Source organism: Cupressus sempervirens, chromosome 7 (assembly GCF_028749045.1).
Source record: "Cupressus sempervirens isolate cs-2001-9-10 chromosome 7, ASM2874904v1, whole genome shotgun sequence".
Taxonomy (NCBI): Eukaryota; Viridiplantae; Streptophyta; class Pinopsida; order Cupressales; family Cupressaceae; genus Cupressus; species Cupressus sempervirens.
The window spans coordinates 117,088,510-117,108,214 of record NC_143124.1 but is presented as its reverse complement, the minus strand read 5'-3'; the positions used below and the strand labels follow the sequence as shown (position 1 = coordinate 117,108,214).

Here is a 19,705-nt window from a genome sequence, read left to right as displayed (position 1 = left end):
GATCCCTGATACGTCACGCATCAAGTTGGATGCCAAGAGTCAGAAACTCACGCTTGCTGGATATAGTAGTCTTCACAAAGCCTATCGCTTGATCGATGTTGAGACATCTTGTCTCATCTATAGTCATGATGTAGTCTTTGATGAGCAGCAAGGACGATTCATGCTTGTTTCTCCCGTTGGTGATCTAGCAGGCCAACCTCTGAAGGCTCACGATTTCAGAGTTAGGCTTCCATTAGGTCCACTTGATGGGAGGGCTCTAGTAGCTCTTGCAACTTCAGTTATGGCATTGATCCCTGTACATACACCTCCAACTTTTGCCGCAGGATCAACTCGATTTGTAGATGGTTCACCTGAGTTTGATCCTAATTCTTTTGATGACAAACCTGATCACCAAGCATCTCTTGATGCTATTGTTGGTCATTCTCCTCTCTGGCCTAAGTGGTGGGCTAAAACACTTGCTGATCTTCATGATGATGAGCTCATTGATGGGAGAACTGCTCAGAAAAAGGGCAAACCTACAAAGTCTGTTAACTTTGCTCTGATGGCCAACATTCACAATGTGTTTGAACCTCAAACATGCTCCAAGGCTAAAGGATTTCTAGAGTGTGAACATGCCTTGACATCTCAACAACAAAGCCTGCTGAAGAATAACACTTGGGTCCTTTCTGATCTTCCACCAGGGAAGAAACCCATTGCCTGAAAATGGGTTTACAAAATGAAATACAAATCAGATGGTATTTTGGATAAGTACCAAGCTTGTTTAGTTGCAAAGGTCTTTTGTCAGCGTTAGGGCATTGATTTTGAGGAAACCTTAGCTCCTATTGCCAAGATGAGCACCATTAGATTAGTCCTAGCCATGGCAGCTGAGTTTGGTTGGAAGGTCCATAGATGTCAAGAGTGCTGTCCCGAATGGTAATCTCCATGAAGAGGTTTACATGACACAAGCTCCTGGTTTCAAGGTTGTTGGTAAAGGCCATCAGGTTCTCAGATTGGTAAAAGCTCTCTATGGCTAGAAGCATGCCCCTCGGGCATGGTACATAAAAATTGATAAGTACCTCAGTGATCAAGGCTTGAAGAGGATTTCTTCAGACTTAAACTGTGTACATCAAGATTACTGATAGTGACATCATCCTTCTGGTTATTTATGTGGATGATTTGATCATTACTGATAGTTCAACATCTTTGATTCAGGGAATCCAACATAATTTATGCTTGTCTTTTGATATGACTGACCTTGGGCTCATGCATTATTGCTTAGGTGTTGAAGTTTGGCAACAATCTTCTAGTATATTCATCTCTTAGTCCAAATATGCCAGGGCCTTGTTAGACAAATTCTGTATGCGAGATTGCAAGCCTGCATCTACACCCATGGAGAAAGGTCTCAAGTTATCAGTCAAGTCTAATTCTCCTTTTGTCAGTGATACTACATACAGGCAACTAGTAGGCAGCCTTATCTACCTCTCTACTGCTAGGCCTAACATCAGCTTCGTGGTCAACCACATCTTCCATTTTATGACAGCTCCAAAGTCTGAAAATTGGATGGCAGCAAAGTGTGTGCTTTGTTATGTGAAGGGCACTTCAGAGTATGGACTTGTTTACTCTTGAAGTTTTAATTCCAGACTCATGGGTTTACAGATTTAGATTGGACAGGCTCTATTGACGATAAAAAGTCAACTTCTGGATATGTGTTCAGTTTGGTATACGGCGCAGTTACATGGACCGGTAAGAAGCAACATGCAATTTCTCTCTCCTCTATAGAGGCCGAATATAGAGGGACTATTAAGGTAGGATGTGAAGTTGTTTGGCTTTGTCGAATGCTTGGGGATATGCAGATGTCACCAACAAGACCGACTACTCTGTTTGTTGATAACAAAAGCGTTATCAAGTTAGCCCGAAATCCAGTCTTCTATGAACGAACCAAGCATGTGGATGTTCACTGTCACTACATACGATAGCTGGTTGAAGATGGGATAATAGATTTTCAGTATGTTCCTACCACAGATTAGACTGCAGACATTCTCACTAAGCCTCTCGGTCCTGATAAGTTTGTCAAATTTAGAGGACAACTTGGCGTTGTAGATAGCTTAACCATTAAGGAATGGTTTTACGATATTAGATAATCATCTATTATTAGTTATGGTAATCTATTGTAAATATTATAATGTTTCTAATATTTAGTTAGCTTTAGTTAGTTGTAGCTTTTTTAGCTTTCTTTCAGCTAGAATAGAATCTTTGTATTTATTACGACCATTTCCTAAGGAAACATTGTTTTATTCTTTTGTATATATAGACCTCTCGGTCTCTATTAATAACAAGCAAGTATTTACCAATTACTTCGTAATATTAACAAAATGTGGTGTTATGAGTTCTCTTATTGCATCGTTATGTTTACTGTTCAACATAGTTAGTTTACTTTCTTATACATGTTAGTTGTTAAAGATATTCAATTTTGTGCTTAAGTTTGTGAAATATAGATTCATCCCCCCTCAGTATTACTTATTTCTAACAATTGGTATTAGAGCACAGTTACTCAGAAGAAGTTTAACAACTTGAGTAAGATCTGTATGGATATGGTATAGTTATAGAACCTAGAAGAAGCTCTTGAGTAGATTGATATTCTTACTGAAGAAAGAGATGCTTTGAAAGAAAGATACGAAGATGCTAAAGACTACATTGGAAAGTTGAAAGATACAAATCCTAGAAAGAGCCTAAATATCAGATTAAGGAAAGTGATAAAGTTTCTAGATTAAAGAAAGAAAATGAGATACAAAAGCACAAACTTAAGATTGCAAATCTAAAGTTGAGCTTGAATAATGACAGTAAAATTGAATCAGATTTGGAGTCTAAGAATGCATATCTGAGAACCAATCTTACTAAAGTGACATTTGAGCTTGAGCCTACCAAGTTGTAGTATGTAGAACTTGAGAAGTATAATACTATTGTGAAAGGAGAGTTAACCTAGTCTAAGCAACAACTTGAGAGATTATATTCTAGTAGTGAGAAGATTGATGAACGAGTGTTTTTTTAGAGACCTTATGATAAGATTGGTAGTAGCTTTTTTTTGATCTATTGATCAATGCATAAGCAACTTCTTGTTCTCTTATAAATGAAAGTATTTTTGCACTAGTCATCCCATTTTTGCCTTTGCACATTCCAAATCCTTTGCCAATAGGGCCCATAAAATCAAGCTTCACTCGAGAATATGAGCTATTGAAAGGTTTTCCTTTGTTACTTTGACAATAATTGCACTTCCAATAGTATGAGCCACCTCTTGCAATCTGTGATATCCGTGTTGTATGTCTCCACAAAGGAGAACCTATATTAGTTTTGAAATTATCAGTCCCTTCCCCTCCTTGGTCCCCCACTGCACTTTGACTAGTACTACCACTGGTATCTATTCTTGCCTAGTTTTTTGCAACCTATTTTATAAGAAAATAAATAAATTTTAATTAGGTCCTAAGTTGTAACAACTATGAACATCATGCATACAAGTGGAAAGAAGTGAGAAAAAACTACTAAAATAGATACCCAAACTTCTTCTACATATCTTTCAATTTTTTTTTTTTGAAAAAAAACTTAAACAATTCTTCAAGAACTTGAAAAAATGATCAAAATACTCAAGAATGGGATTGATCACTTACCTTAAATGATTTAAACTCCTTTGAGAAAGCTATCTCTCACTCTTCAATTGATTCGCTTTGAAAATGCTGAACTTGGCTTCACAATGACAATGCAAACTAGAGACCAAATGAGAATGGTTGTAGTTGCAAACAAAGTTCCAAAATGAGTTGTGAATGATTCAATATTCACCTTTAGGGTCGTTTTAGGGTTTCATAGCAATAAAAACTCTAAAAAAAACAATTTAAACATGTGTTGAATGGGCAAGTTAAGTGATTTTTTTGGGCCTTTTGGCCGTTGGGTCCATGGTTGCTCCTGGATGCGTCCAGAAGCTCTATGAAAGCTGACCGAAAGCCAGCCGTAGGCCAAAAGGCATCCGGGAGCCTGCGGCTGCCTATCGGCCAGCTTTCGCAGGGCTTCTAGACACATCCAGAATCTGCTTGCATCAGCTTTCGCACCCAGGGGCAGGAAGCCCGAATTGTTGTCTTAGGTTTTAATGCTGAAGTGGCAACATTCCTCCAATTTTTGACTTACCAATCCAATAAAATGAAAGTATCCACTGACATTGTTGTATTGGTGCTTTAAAATTTATATTTCCTATTTGCTTTTAAGTAATCAAATTAGCCAGTATAATTTTATTTGATCAGTAATTTTGTTATTTAATTAATATTGGAGTTTGTTATAACCCCATATAGATATGTAACAATATATTTATTTAAAATTAATACAATTGAATGGTTATTATCTTGATAAATTACCTTCATATTATTCAAATGATAATAAATAAAAATAATAATAGAATATAATTATTGAATCCTAAATATATTTATAACATGAAATAATAACACTAATTTAAATAATGATATTATATCACTAATGAAATTATGCACACAAACATTTTAGTAGACAAAGTACATCGTGACCCTTAGAAGGGTCAAGTAATGGGAAGCATGCTATTAATAAAGAGATGAGATAAAACATATAAGTGGCGATGGGATTGGCTTAGAGTGGAATAAGAGGCAAAGAAGGTAGACGGGTTGAAAACAATTGTGGGCCATACACTATTATACGTGGCATCCAAGCAACATTGCATATGGGAACAAGGAGCACGGGTGACCAAGCAAAGAACATAGTCGCACCCGGATCACTGACGTTAGGCCTTGTCACAAGGAAAGCTCAGGTCCAAGTCAAACCACACACAAAGGCCAAGGGTAAACGAAGCAAAGACGTGACTAAAGGATGATATGAAGATTGGGCCCTTAGTGGCATTAAAGACATTGGTTCCCTCGTACCTAGGTAAGTTATATAGGAACGTCTTTTATTAATAAATAAACAAATACATATGATGGAATCAATAATTATGTAGTAATATATTTTAATAAGATAATGAACATAGGTACAAGTTCTATTATATATGTGACATTAAATGATTATATATATTGAAATCAATAATCAAAATTATTAAATAAGAATAAGAATAATATCTTGATCCAAACCAAGTTTGGTGGAGGGCGTTCATTTCGAATGTCATAATACGATCCAAGCTAAGTTTGGTTGAGGGCATTCATTTCGAATGTCATAATACGAACCAAACTAAGTTTGGTGGAGGGCATTCATTTCGAATGTTGTAATACGGTCCAAACTATGTTTGGTTGAGGGCATTCATTTCGAATGTCATAATATGATCCAAACTAAGTTTGGTGGAGGGCATTCATTTCAAATGTCATAATCCGATCCAAGGTATGCTTGGTGGAGAATATTCCTAATGAATGTAAAAATTAGATTGTTTTTTTTGAATGATATATGTTTGCATGCCATTAAGGGTGAAATATTTAATTAGATTTATGATGATCTTACCAACTCTCTTACAATTATTACTATCCCAATTTAATCCTAATGGTGGGGACATTATAGAGTTTGGATGTCGATCGAGATGACAACATGCCCCTTATGAAAGTGGCAACATCCGGAACGGACCCCACTCATCGGGTAATGCCAGGTACACTAATGGCAAGGCAGGTGCGAATCGTAAAAAGTAAGTATATTTCATTAAAATGGTTTTTAGAACCATAGTAATTCTATTACCCTAAACAATCGACCAGTCACCCTAAAAAACTGCATTTGAAGCAGTTTGTAAGCCTGTAAACCACCCCTATATATAGGACTCCTATCCATCTTGACATTCCAAAAAGCTGGCATTACAGGAATGACTCTTCTAAGCATACCAAAAAACTGGCATTACAGGAGTGACTGTTCTAAGCATACCAAAAGACTGGTGTTACACTATCGAACCTTCCAACTATACAATTTGATATGTGATATTTACAGACACATCCCTACATTTACATCATTTTGATCCACTCAACGAGGGCTATTCATGTCCATAAAAAATGAACAAAAACAACACAAAAATTACTTCAACATTAGGCCTGGTTATGTTGTTTCGGAGAAGCTTCATTTCTCCTTCCTTTTGTTCGCCTAGCCCTCTGTGCACGTCCTCTTGTTGGTTCCTGTTGTTGATCTTCTCCACGAATCCACAGAGAATTCATTTATCATCTGCTTGCAGCACCCTCTTCAAGTTGGTCCACACCAGCCTCACCTTTCCCTTGTATTCTTCCCTGTTCAGTCTGCTTGGCCAATGGACAAAGGGCACAATGCCAGAGTGTGCTGGCTCCGTAGGGTCTTCTATCCCTTCTGAAACATCAAAACCCACTTCCAACTCCACCCACTCAAAGATGAAATCCAGCCAAATTAGCAAGTAGAGTTTTATTTCAGGTGTGGGGGATTACTTAAGATCTGTTTGTCATAATCATAAGAGGTTGAGTGGCTGCATACTGGAGACTTGGTTTCTTTAATGACTTCATAGGACTTGCAATTGTATCTTGTGCTGATTCTTACAGGAAATTTGATGTCTGCTGCAGAAATGTGAGGAAGATTGAAAACCTCTAACAAGTTCCTTATTCCAATTTTATGGCTTACGTGGCTGTTTCGTTACCATTGTGCTCTTTCAATGCAGGTCTGATTCTTTCCATAATCTACATCTTGCTCTATATGGGTGGAGTGCAATTTAGACGATAAATTTATTATTCACGGGTGTACACTAAACATAAATGTGTGTCTTTGCTGCAGATGGTATTTTGGAGCATATTTCACATCTGCATCTGCCTCATTATTCAGGCTTAAAATTCCCAAGACAAAAGCGTGTTGTAAGTTTTAAATCTTGGGAGGTGTGAGTCACCATTATTTTGAAACAGTTCCTTTAGCTTCTTTTTGATACATATTTATAGTTTTAATCAGTGTTTGCACTGAAACTTGCAGGGCAAGATCGTATTTTTGTCACCATTTAAAATCCCAGTGATTACATTTCAAGGACAAAATTTGTATCCCATGAGAAAGAAGAGCACCCTGATTGTGTCAGCAGGGTGGAGCCTCGGAGATCAGTATATAGATAGTCCTGATGAGCGCCCACCATATGATTCCTATATAGACTCTAATACTGGTGAGCTTGTCCCAACAAGGGGGGCTCGACCAAGTATACCTGATAGAGACTTCTGGTCTGAAGACACAACTATCCGTGCACGGCGTGGACAAATTCCTTTGGCTTCAGACAAATTAGAAAACACAATAAAACCATCCAATGGTCAAAATCCAGGAAGCAGGAGGAAGAAGTCTAGGGCGAATGCAGCAATACCAGAATCTTCAGCTGGAGAAACTACTGACAATGAATTTACACCAGAATCTTCAAATTATTCATTGGAAGAAGAAGACGAAGAAATTTCAACACATGTAATTCAGGAACTGAAACCTAATGAGGAGATAGTCGATGCTGAAGATTTTGCTAGGAAATATGGAGAACCTCACCCATTTTTTCGTAAAAGAACAGAAAAATTCACACCACCACTTCCAAATGAGGATTTATGGTGGAACTGGCGCAAGCCTCCAATAGGAATGGAGCAATGGTCAGAATGGAAGAAGATTCCTCCAAGTGGAGATGCGGTATGTAGCCTGTAACTACAACACCCTATATAATGGAAAGTGAACTAGGCTCTGAATATAGTGAAAAATTGATTATTCGTCCTATCAACTCATTTGGCAGACTAGTTTTTTATTTTCATATTCGACATGCATAACAAATTTAGTGCCAATCTAGTTGTGGATTATCTGCCTTTCTTGAGGTTTCACCATTCTCATCAATCTTGCAATGACAGATGACATACACTACATCTTTCCATGCACTTAATTTTTTCAGTTAAAGAACAAAATTTGTAAATTTCTAAAATTAAATGATTGCTCTCATTCACAGGCCATGGCACTGGCAATGGCAGATGCTGGACATATAAAAATTTTTGGGGAGAAACCAACGATTGTTGAGGCCACTCTTGCTCGAACTCGAAAAAGGGCTCTAAAAAATGAAAGGTAATCTACTGCAGACTTAATTATCTTTCCATTTTTTAATCATGGATCTAGATTTGATTGGAGCAAAACCATACATATTTTGTTAATGTTGCACTCTTTTACTAATAAATTGAATTAGATATAGAATAATGGGGCACGAGTTCTTTTTCTTCTTATATCATCAAGTCCATGTACTTCTTGATGAATCAAATAAATTTTTATGAAGAGTCTTTTGGTAATTGACATCCTTCTACAACTATCTTGTGGATCCCCTTTGCGAGTTTAAATAATTTTTGCTGACTAATTGGCTTGTAATCAAATTATCCCTTTGCAAGTAAGGCATATGTTTTTCATGTTCAAAATGCATCTTGTACAGCCAAGTCCCTTGATTTTATGGAGGAGAGAGCTTACATATTTTTTGTGATGGTATTTCTATTTGTTTGTTATTATATATTTTACACCGTCCTATTTTCCAATTTTATTTAGTGTTTGTTTTTCTGTGTAATGTCCCTACTAAGGATCTTACTGAATCTACCCAAAAATTCATGAATATGATATGAAATTTCTTGTATTTTTTCTTGTCCTCAATGATTGGTAATGTAATGACTTGTTTATCTTATTTGTAATATTGTAAAATGGGTTAGATCTTCAATGTATAATATATCTTTTCTCGTCTTTATAGTTTATCTTCAGTTCTCTATGTATTTATATGTACTTCAGTTCTTGAACAGATAATATCCATGCTCGTCTTTACATGGTAATCTTCAGCACTCTCTCTTTGTAAAATGTATGAATATAAGGTATTGGATGTACAGTTTTGTGGATGCTGATGGAGGCCGTATTTCTTTTTTATTATCCCCCTTATGCAGCTGTGATGGGTATGCCTAGAACTCAATTTATAAATTTCTGCCTCTGTGTGTGTATACCCCCTTGTTTGTTGTTCAAAGAGAAATAGTTTCTTATGATTGATGATCTTCTATGCTAGTCATATTCTGTCCTCTGTTATCAAAGATGAATGCCTCTGGCGCTGATTGAAAATTCAATCTCTATGCTGACTTAATTATAATATCCCCTGTTATTGGCTGTTGCATGATTACGATGCTGACTAGGCTTCCTTAGTCCTTGATTGGTCAAGTTTCTCAGTTTTTACCGCAGGGGGTAAATGAATTATTGCACACAGACAATAGATAAGAACAACAGAACTCCTTTTATTATTCGCATATGCCAATTACATTATGCTTCTGATGATGATTACAATGATCCAAAAGGGTGTATATATACTTTCCGAAGAACCTTCCCGAAGGGGTCCGTCGGCTACATGACAATTAGTGAAGGGCCCATCGGCTTCATAACAAGAACCTTCCCGAAGGCCTCCATCGGCTGATATACAATTTTACCGACGACATCATCCCCCCCAAAAAAGAAAAGTCATCTCCGGATGACAATACAACAAAACTCAAAATCATAAATAACCCAAGTACATCAATACATAAATACTAAATAGAAGGATGGGTCCCTGGCGTAGTGGTCGTCTGCGCTTTCAACTCATTCAGTTCTGCCCGCAGCTTGTAGACTTGTTCTTTCCTAATCTTTAGTTCTACTTTTGCCTCCGTCTGAAGCTCTAGAGCTGACTGCATCATGTCTGCAATTTCCCCTAACTCTTTCTCCTTTCCTGCTGCCACTTGCTCTTTTTCAGCTGCCAACTGTTCCTTTTCTGCAGCGAACTTTTGTAGCTAACTTTGTCTATCCAACAGGGCTCCCCTCTCGGATTCCCATGCCGCTCTCTCTAAGGCCAACCTGGCAGTTGACTCCTCCCGAGCCCTCTCAGCTGCTACTTGATCTGCCTGGCTCTTCCGAAGGGTGTAATATGCCTCCTTGTATATCTTCACTACCTCATGAATCAAAGCCTTTACTTGGCTCTTCGTATCGGGATCTCTCGTCATAGCCCAATCCTGCCGCATCTCTGCAATCTCCACATCTGGCCACCCCCGCTCCTCAAAGCAAACAGTAAAGGCAGCTGGGCATCCCATTCTCATAAAATATATAACCCTCTCTAGCTCCTTCACGATTGAGTCCGAAGCCTGAGTCTCCGTCGAAGCTAACACCTGGTGAGCCCGAGACACTAGAGACGCTAGAGTTGCTACATCAGCAAGAAATGCCTCTCTCATCCCTATCTCTTGCGCTACTGGATGTTCCTGTTGGACACCCATAACCATCTCTACTATTTCTGCCATATGCTTAACAACACTATGTACGGTTCCTCAATTTGAACTAGCTCCGCTACCTGTTCTTGCTGAAAATCTCCCTCTGGAATTTCATCCTGCGTAGCTGTCTGTATGTTGGCCATCTGAGGGACTGGAGTACGATGGAACCGCGTACTTAAGTACTTAACCTCTGCGCTCTACTCTCCCTGTCACACTTGGGTGATGCTAAAAGTGCTGCATCCACTGTAACTACAATATCCGACCCTATTACATCCAAGTGCACACTCGTCGTACTCTGGTTTTTTGCTATCTCTAGTATTGGTGAGTCAGGTACCTCCATGGTAGTCTCTTCTCTTGCCTCCGATACGCTCTCTACCGCCTCCAGTATGCTCTCTACTGCAGGTGCGCCAGTTGCTGCTACTAGTTGTGTTTCTGCAGGTGCCACGGTTTTTGCTACCAGAAGTGCTTCAGTAGGAGCTGGCATACTCTCTCGGCCGATAGGTGCTGCCACTCGTGCAAACCCCACGGAAAGCCCAATTGCTGGTCGAACTGGGGAAGGCCTTACCCTGTACTGCCAGTGTGCTACTACTGTAACCGCTTGTTGAGGTGTTGCAGTCATCACTATCGGCCACCGTGTCTATCCAAACCTTAGTATATGAGCCATGTGTAGACCCGCTGGGACCAGACCGAAAGTGGTGGGTAAAGCAAGGCGTGGGAATAATAAGGGAGTGGCTGTGACAATCTCAACCTCTTCGTCATCGTCGTCCCCTTCTTCCTCTCCCACATTGTTCTCCTTAGAAGATGTCTCCTACCGTCTGCTGTCCGTATTAGCTCCTGTATCAAGCCGGGGTCTCTTTTGTCCTTCAGGACCCTTTTGCCCAGTGACTGAGTCTAAGTGTCTCCATTACATGACAGGGGTTTCTCTCGGAGTTGGCCCAGGTTTTGCCTCCAACCTGTCCTCTGGAATCATCTGCATTGTAGCATCGAGGAAAAGACCTATGGCATAATGCGGCATATAAAATGTCTTATGCTGAAGAGTCATAAATTCGTGCATATGTTCAGCTAACATAGATGCCCAATCATACACCTTTCCATTCATTATGCCATTCATCATAGATACCTGCGGGAAGGAGATATCGGATGCCCTACTTGATCCTGTAAGTCTGCTCTTAACTAAATCCATCAGGCACTGCCACGGTCCCTCCTGGATGTTTGTTTTTTTCAATCCCCTACCTTTTGATGTTTTAGCCAATGCTTCCTATTCTGCTTCAGTCATGTCTCCACATACTAGTCTAATCAAAAACATTTTTACCTCCTTGGAAATCTTCTTCAACTGAACCTTCTTGCCCTGCGGCCCTGGTATGCCAAACACTCATGTGAAATTTGCTGCTTTAAACGAAACTACCAAGTCTTTTCCCAAGTACTGAAATGTGCTCGTTCGGGAGGCCTTGCCATAAGTCTCAATCATGATGCGCAGGAAACCCTCGTAGTCCCGGATGCAAAAAACAGGCATTGAATCGCCCATTCCACCTGTGCCCTTCTGATGTTGGCTTTTACTGCATGGTCGTCAGAGGATTCTTGCCACCACTTTCTACAGTCCATTCCGCTCAACCCTTTAAATGCTATATTCTGTGGTGTGATCTCAGTGGTTGCAGGTGCTTGAGCCTTACGTTTCTGCTTGCTGGTGCCTTCACTTTGCTTACCTGCGGTCGCCATTTTCCTACCCTCCTCAGCTATAGATTGTTCCAATTGCTTTTTCCATTTTCTCTTGCTCGTAGACTCCATATATTTTTAGATTAGTTATTTTTCTACACAATTTCTTTCCCTTTCTTGAATTGCATACGGATCCATACGACCCTTGCCTTGGATGAAAGCTAAACTCCCTCCCTTGCACAGTCGAATAGATTTCAGACTCCACCAATTTTGTTCAGTTATTTCATTTGGTAGGCCGTACGGCCTCTTCCTGAATACTTTGTGAATGGCTCCTATTTTCTTACGGATTTTCTATCTTGCCTCCTTCCTTTGTCTGCCTCTGAAGATAAATTGTGATGCCGTACTATGTTGATATATATATATCTATGTTGCTCTTGATTGCAGGGTCCGTATGGCTATAAGGCTACAGGAGAAGCCGTATCAAACATTCCTTCAATAAGTTGCCATATGGATGAAAGACACTCTTTGATGTGGTTAAAAGAGTCCTGGATTGCCGTACGGTGCCCAACAGAGGGTTTAACCTTCAAACCCGTACTACAACAACCAGAAAACTTGACCTTCAAATCCATACAATTGCAGTTAGAAAACGTAATCTCCAAATCTGTACGGTAGCAAACATGAAGTTAAACCTCCAAATGCCGTACGGTACCAAACAAGGAAATAGATCTCCAAAAGCCATACAACCCCAAATAGAGAAGCCAATTTCTAAAATCTGTACACTCTCAGAGATTTTTAAATCCGTATGGTGGTGATTAGGCACTTTATTCCTCAAATCCGTAGGCCAACTTTATTCTTCAAATCCGTACGCCAAATAGTGAACTTAATCTTTCAAATCCGTATGGGTGTGTGGCTGGTAAAGATCGTATAGCTAAGGGGTCCACCGTACGGTGTCTTTCAGGACACCTTAAGTTACCGTACGACATCTTTCAGGACACCTTAAGTTATCGTATGACAACTTCTTTTCCTTTTTTTTTTTCATTTTTTTAAATTTTTGTGCAAATTATATAAAATCAGTTCTCCTTCCGAGCTCCATCATCCTGTGATGACTAGAGAGTCATTCTAGCATGGTACATTTTTAGCTTTGAACCATTGACTGCCTCTGGTATTTCTTGTCTGTCTAATGTCCACAACTTTATTGCTCCGTTATCACCTACCTCTTGGATCTAATATGGCCCGACCCATTTGATCTTAAACTTGCCCGGTTTGATTTTGTTCTATTCGTCATACTTCAACACCCACTATCCCGATTGGAACTTGTTCAGTTTCAGGTGTTTATCAATACATGCCTTGTGCTTGTTTAGCGTCACTTCCGTGGCCCATTGTGACAATAATCGCTTCTCCTCGAGCTTGTTCAGATTATTTAGCCTCTCCCTCAAGCTTTCCAGGTCGCCTAACTTATTTTCCAGTGCGATCCTTAGGCTTGATATCATGAATTATACTGGTACCATTACCTCCTGCCCGAACAACAACTGGAACGGTGTGTGTCCCGTTGTGACCTTGTATGCCGTGCGGTATGCCCAAAGGGTAGAGGGTAGTTTTCCTCCCAATCTTCACCTTCCACTGCACATGACTTATAGATGATTGCTACGAGGACCTTGTTCGTAGCCTTAGCTTGTCCATTTGCTCTCCGATAGTACGGGCTCGACAATGAATAATAAATCTTAAATTCCATAGTGAGCAGTTGGATAACATGTTTAATAAAGTGTCCTCCCCTATCACTTGTTAACTGTAGTGGAATCCCATACCTAGTAATAATTTGCTCATAAATAAATCTCGCTATGCTTACTGCTGAGTTATCCGGTAGTGCGCATGCCTCTACCCACTTAGTCAGATACTTCGTTGCTACAACAATGTATTGACACCTTCTAGTCTTGCTCACCTTCAAAGGTCCGATGAAATCCAATCCCCATCTTTTGAAGAGTTCCTGTGCGTGTGAGGGGTTAAGCGGCATGAAGTCTCTCTTCAGTGGCTTCCCGACCCTTTGGCAAGTGTCACAATTGACGACCCATTCCCGTGCATCGTTGTACATTGTTGGCCACTATAGTCCTGCCAGTAGTATCTTCTTTGTTGTGGTGTCAGGACCCATATGTCCTCTTGCTGGTCCCTCGTGCGGTTCCTTCAATACTTTCGGTATTTCCTCCTCCAACAGACACCATCCTAGGATGTGATCCGGCCCCATCTTGTACAGTAATCCATTGATCAATTGAAATGTACGACTCTTGATTACCAATTTCCGCCTTTCATTCGGTGGCATTTCACTTGGAAACTGTCCTGTCGAAAGGTACTCTCCAATGCTCGTATACCATTTTGGCAGTACTACAATCTAAAACAACTGTGTATCAAGAAAATGATCGTTCACTCTATCCGCCAGTTCTCCTGTTTTGAGATGTGACAGATGGTCTGCACTAACATGTTTCTTCCCAGGCCATACAATGATCTTGAAAGTAAACTCTTGCAGCAAAAGTAACCACCGGCTGATTCTCCCTTGGATGATAGGTTTATTTATCAGGTACAACAGAGCCTGATGGTCGACGTAGAACACGAACGGTGTTGCCAACAAGTAGTGTTAGAACTTTTGTACTGCATAAACCATGCCCAATGCTTCCCGTTCTGTTGTACTGTAATTCTGTTCTGCTTTTGGCAGGAGTCGGTTGGCAAAGTATATCGAGTGATCTAGTCCGTGGTTGCCTGTTTGCGCCAAAGTTGCTCCGATTGCATAATTGCATCCATCCACGTGAACATGAAATTCCTTGTTCCAATTTGGGTATGCCAATATGGGTGTTGTGGCCAACCGTATCTTCAACCCTTCAAATGACTCATCCTGTTCTTTCTCCCATTTGAACGGTTCCCCTTTGCATGTTATCCTGTCTAGTGGATATGATACTTTGGCAAAGTTTTTGATAAACATTCTGTAATAGCCTATGTGCCTTAGGAAAGACTTTACCTCCGTTACATTCGTGGATGGTTGAATTTCCATTATGTCTTTGACTTTGTTCGGATCTGTTTTCAATCCTTCCTTACAAACTATATGTCCGAGCAATCTTCCTTGCAGAACCATGAATCTGCATTTCTTCGGGTTCAAGATGAGATGCGCCCTTCGACATCTTTCCATGCATTCGCCCAATGCCACCAGATGTTTGTCCTCGGTGCTAAATATAGCCCAGTCATCTAGAAACGACTTGAAGTTTTTGACAAACATTTTGTCGAATATGTGCAATATGATCCGTTAAAACATAGCCGGCGCATTGCATAGGCTGAATGGCATCCGGTTGTATATGCACACCCCGTCTTCTACCACAAATGTTGTTTTTAGCTTGTCCTCTTCTGCTATGCAAATTTGATTATACCTCGAGAACTCGTTCATAAATGAATAGATCTCATGTCCAGTTACCTCCAATATACTGTCTGTGAATGGTATAGGGAAGGGGTCCTTGATTGTTACCGCATTGAGACATCTGAAATTGACACATATTCGGATCTGGGTGGTATCCTTCTTCAGTGAGATTACTATAGGCGACACCCATTCATTTGTCTAAACCTTGAAAATGATATCGGCCTCCAGCATTCTATTGATTCCTTCTGTAACTTGTGCTGCGTAGTTCTTGTTCATCCTGTAAGGTCGCTTCCGTACGGGGACTACACCTTCGACCAATGGGATGCAGTCGACACACAACCCTGGCGGTACTCCTTTCAGATCTTTGCATGTCCAAGTGAATACATCTTTGTATTCCAAAAATATTTTAAATGCTGCTACTTTTAGTACTAGATTCCAGTTGTCACCTACCAGTATGTTTTTTGGTTCGACCTCATCCCCCAGATTCATGGTTTGTACTGTAGCTTCATCATATTTTATTGGCTTGTTGTCACCAAATTCATGTGCAGGTGTTCCATCCAGTGGTGCGTCCCCTTCTTTTATTTCTGTGAACTCTTTTGGAAATGCGTTGCTGCTGTGCCCTTTTTCTATCATGAGCATGTTGCAACTTCGGAATAACTTGTAGTCCTCTATCTGCCAGTGAAAAAGGCCGTTTACTGAGTCCAGATCATCGTCTGTTGATCTTCCTTCCAACCGTAGGACTCCTTTATGATTTGGTTCCATCTGCTGTTTTCCTTCATCCTCGTCTTCGAAATCAGATGAGAGCGCTTCCTCGCCCACCATTTGTGTGTGCAGATCAATAATGAACTTCCAGCCTTTGCTTTGCAATGACAATGTATTTTTCTTCCAGTCATGTTTGACCTTTGCTTGCACAAGCCATCCACGGCCCAGAATGGCGTCGTATCCTCTTCGTTTCAGTGGGATAATGACAAAGTCGAGTAGGAACGACTGAGTTCCCATCGTCATTGGTTGTGCCATCAGAACACCAAGAGGTTTAATGCCATGTTGGTCTGCTGTTAGCAAGTGGAATGTAGGTGTCCACAACGTTGGCTGTCCCAACCTCTTCTAGGTATCCTCCGGTAACACATTCACACTGGACCCTTCGTCCACAATTGTGTCTGTGAGAACAGTTCCCAGAATTCCCATCTTGACTACTGCCGGATGCCGTCCGGATGTGAGGGCTAGCAGCATCGAGTCCTCTGTACGTGTTTCACTTTCCTCCTCCCTTCCTTGGTCTCCTGATAATTTAGCAGCAGGAGCAATGTTTGTGAGTGCCAATCGGAGTTGAGGCATTGTGAGGAGCAGATCATTTATCTTGACTGACACTTTGGTTTGTAATATTTGTTGTACAATGTTCTAATCCACACAGTTTCTTGCTGAGGTACTAGTAATGTCCTTCAAGTGTGCTTTCTCCGCTTGCGTTGCCTTCTCGATTTCTGCCCGTGCTCTCTCGAATCTCTTCTTTTGCTCCGTCGAGTTGGGGTACAGTTTTGCTTGCTTTCGTGTGATTGCCAGAACCTCCTCTTCATCCGTTCTGATGGTGATCAGATTCACTCTTGATTTTGGGCACTTGGCATTTTCATGATCTCGAGGACTGCACTATCTGCATAACAACTTTGGTGTGTTTGCCATTGTACAGTCTCGAGCAAAGTGGCTCCACAAATTGCATGCTCGACATTGAACCATTGGGTGGCCGTTTGCATCGTACTGAATTCGGCTGTGGCTTCCATTATTATTGTTGGCATTGTTGTTGTTTTGCCCTCGCCTATTATTTCTGTACCCTCCCGATGTAGCACCCTCATTATTGGTATTTTTGCTCCCTCCTAATGCGGAAGCATCCTGGGTCAAGAGCACTTGTTGAGGTCCTCTTGTTTTCATATTGAAGAGACATTCTTTTGTGGAATTTCCCATGGTCTGGCAGATCTCGTAGAATTGGTTCTTTGGACAAGATCCCTTTGTGTGACCTTCTGTTTTACATTCCGTGCACCAGAGGTCGTTTCCCTTTGGCTCTTTCTGCATGTTCTTAAATTCTTTCATCATTCGGATCATATCCTTCTAGAGAGCTCGAATCTTCTTGCTGCCCTTTTCGTCATCGTTGCTCTCTTCTTTCGAGGACACTTCGTCATCTAACTCGGATGAGCTACTCTTTTTTTTTTTTTTTGTTTTTTGTTCACTTTCCAGGTTCATCACCCAATTGTATGCTTCAGTGTATGATAATGGCAGCACAATCTTCATCTTTTTCCGTTACTTCGGGTGTAGTCCTTCAATGAACCATCTCTTTTGCAGCCCATCTGTCGGTTTACTTTCCATCTTGTTTATTAAGTCTTTTAATTTTCTGGCATATACTTGAACTGTTTCATTTTTTCCTTGCTTTGTGTTGTATATTTTTGCTACGATCTCATTGTCGTCGTGTAGCAGTTGAAATTCGGTGATAAACTCCTTTTTAACGCTGTCCCAATTGGTTAATTTTTGAGGATCTGTATTGGCGAACCAATCAATTGCTACGCCCCTTAGGGTTGTCGAAAATTGTTGAACCCATTCATTTGTATCTGTTATGCCATTCGCTCTCCAACTTGTTTCGCAGGTTTTACAATGTCGGATTGGATTGACTGTTCCATCACTATCAAACTTTGGCAACTTCTCCTTTGGTCCAACCATTACTGTTCGAGGTTGAGGGATTTGTTGCGTACTCGTGCTGTTCTGCACCCCCGCGCTATTCTGAACACCCGCGTTGTTTTGAACACTCACGCTGTTTTTGACAGTCGTGCTATTTGGTGAAGGGTTTTTGTCAACCAAAGCTGTCCGTTTCAGAAGTGTATCTCAGACGAGGAGTTCACTCCACGCTCGTGCTCCCTCGGTACTCTGGGCCGTGCGAGTTAATTCCCTTCCATTTGGATTCTCTTCCCTCGACATATGCAGGTTCAGAAACTCATCCCTTGCTTCTTCCACCAAATCGAGCCGTTGTCGAGTCTCTTCCAACAATTTTTCAGTGCTTTGACGTTCGTCGGCAATTTGCTGAAACCTTTGTCTTCTTTCGGCCTGTTGTGCCAAGATTAAATTTTCTTGTGCGGTGCATATTCCATCTTTTCCCTTTAGCTTATTTCTATCCTTGTTAAGCTGATTTGGCATTAGTCTGCATTCCTCTACCTTTGTTCTAGGTCCATCAGGCAATGGTGCCAAATGTTTATCGCAGGCGGTAAATGAATTAATGCACATAGACAATAGATAAGAACAATATAACTCCTTTTATTATTCGCATATGCCAATTACATTATGCTTCTGATGATGATTACAATGACCCAAAAGGGTGTCTATATACTTTTCGAAAAACCTTCCCAAAGGGGTCTGTTAGCTATATGACAATTACCAAAGAGCCCGTCGGCTTCATAACAAGAACCTTCCCGAAGGCCCCTGTCAGTTGATATACAATTTTATCGATGACACTCAGGACAATTATACAAGTTGATGTGAGTGGATATGTGATGCCGAGACTCACCTATTGTGCCTTCCTTAAGGCGTTCTTCAACTCAAGGAATTTCAACACAGGGTCAATACATCAATAAGGTACTTTTGAACAAGCTCACTTCCATCTTCTCATAAGCCTTCATCATACTCACAAACTACCATGAACCACTTACCTCAACCAAGTTCAAAATATCAACTTGCACTTTGCTCCTCAAGTGCCTTCAAATAGGCTAATTGGGTCCAACCCTCTAAACACACCCAACTTCACTTGTGACTTTGTAGGCTTGGGATTGTTGTTGAATCCTATAACTTGGTATGTTTCAACCATTAGAATTGATTTCCCAACTCAACTTGCTATACTTGCTTTTTAGGTGTCCTACTTCCTAGCAGCCTTGTCAACTCTATTTTTACCCCTTACCCTTTTGGGACTTCTAACTGATCCCCAAATGCCAATTCTTGACCCTTGATATAAGTACCCAAACATTGACAAATCGCAGAGGCAATAGGCCTAATTAGCCCTTGTGTGTGAAGCAACTCCTAATTATAGACCATGCTTATCAAAACTAACACTTGGACTGTGTAGAGAATTCCAGCACCGCCCTAAATCCTTGATTTTGGTTCCCCACTCAACATACTCTGCAAGTTATGCATATTCCCAACTTCGTGTATGTTGAAACTCTACTGTAATTACCCCCTAGGGGATTAAATTTCTACTACCTCCCTGCAAGTAAACAAAAATGGCCATCTAAATCTTAAAGTACACTACCTTAGCTTGAATTTCCCAAAAGGTTGTTAAATAATAAAAACTAATGGTAGAATTTTGAATTATTCACAATTCTTTATGAAACCCTAGTCAATGGTCCAAAACCGGACCCACTGATGTAAAATCTCAGTTTTCTCTTAACCCCTAGCACATTGAATCTTCAAAATTGATGCA

The 19,705-nt window shown here is 40.5% G+C and overlaps 1 protein-coding gene across 9 annotated transcripts in view; it reads left to right on the top strand.

The window, feature by feature from the left end:
• Positions 1-19,705, top strand: part of LOC149545781 (protein PLASTID TRANSCRIPTIONALLY ACTIVE 12, chloroplastic-like) — a 139,828-nt gene that overhangs the window by 31,097 nt on the left and 89,026 nt on the right. For 4 of the 9 annotated variants that reach the window (XM_089790830.1, XM_089790831.1, XM_089790828.1 and 1 more), the window contains exons 2-5: positions 6,540-6,634; positions 6,748-6,824; positions 6,937-7,614; positions 7,922-8,034. In XM_089790830.1, the coding sequence (XP_089646956.1) occupies positions 6,589-6,634; positions 6,748-6,824; positions 6,937-7,614; positions 7,922-8,034 (914 nt within the window). In that variant the 5' untranslated portion in view covers positions 6,540-6,588. Of the gene's footprint in view, positions 1-5,532; positions 5,654-6,539; positions 6,635-6,747; positions 6,846-6,936; positions 7,615-7,921; positions 8,035-19,705 lie in introns of all 9 variants that reach the window. The other 5 variants (XM_089790827.1, XM_089790823.1, XM_089790826.1 and 2 more) reach the window with 2 other exon arrangements.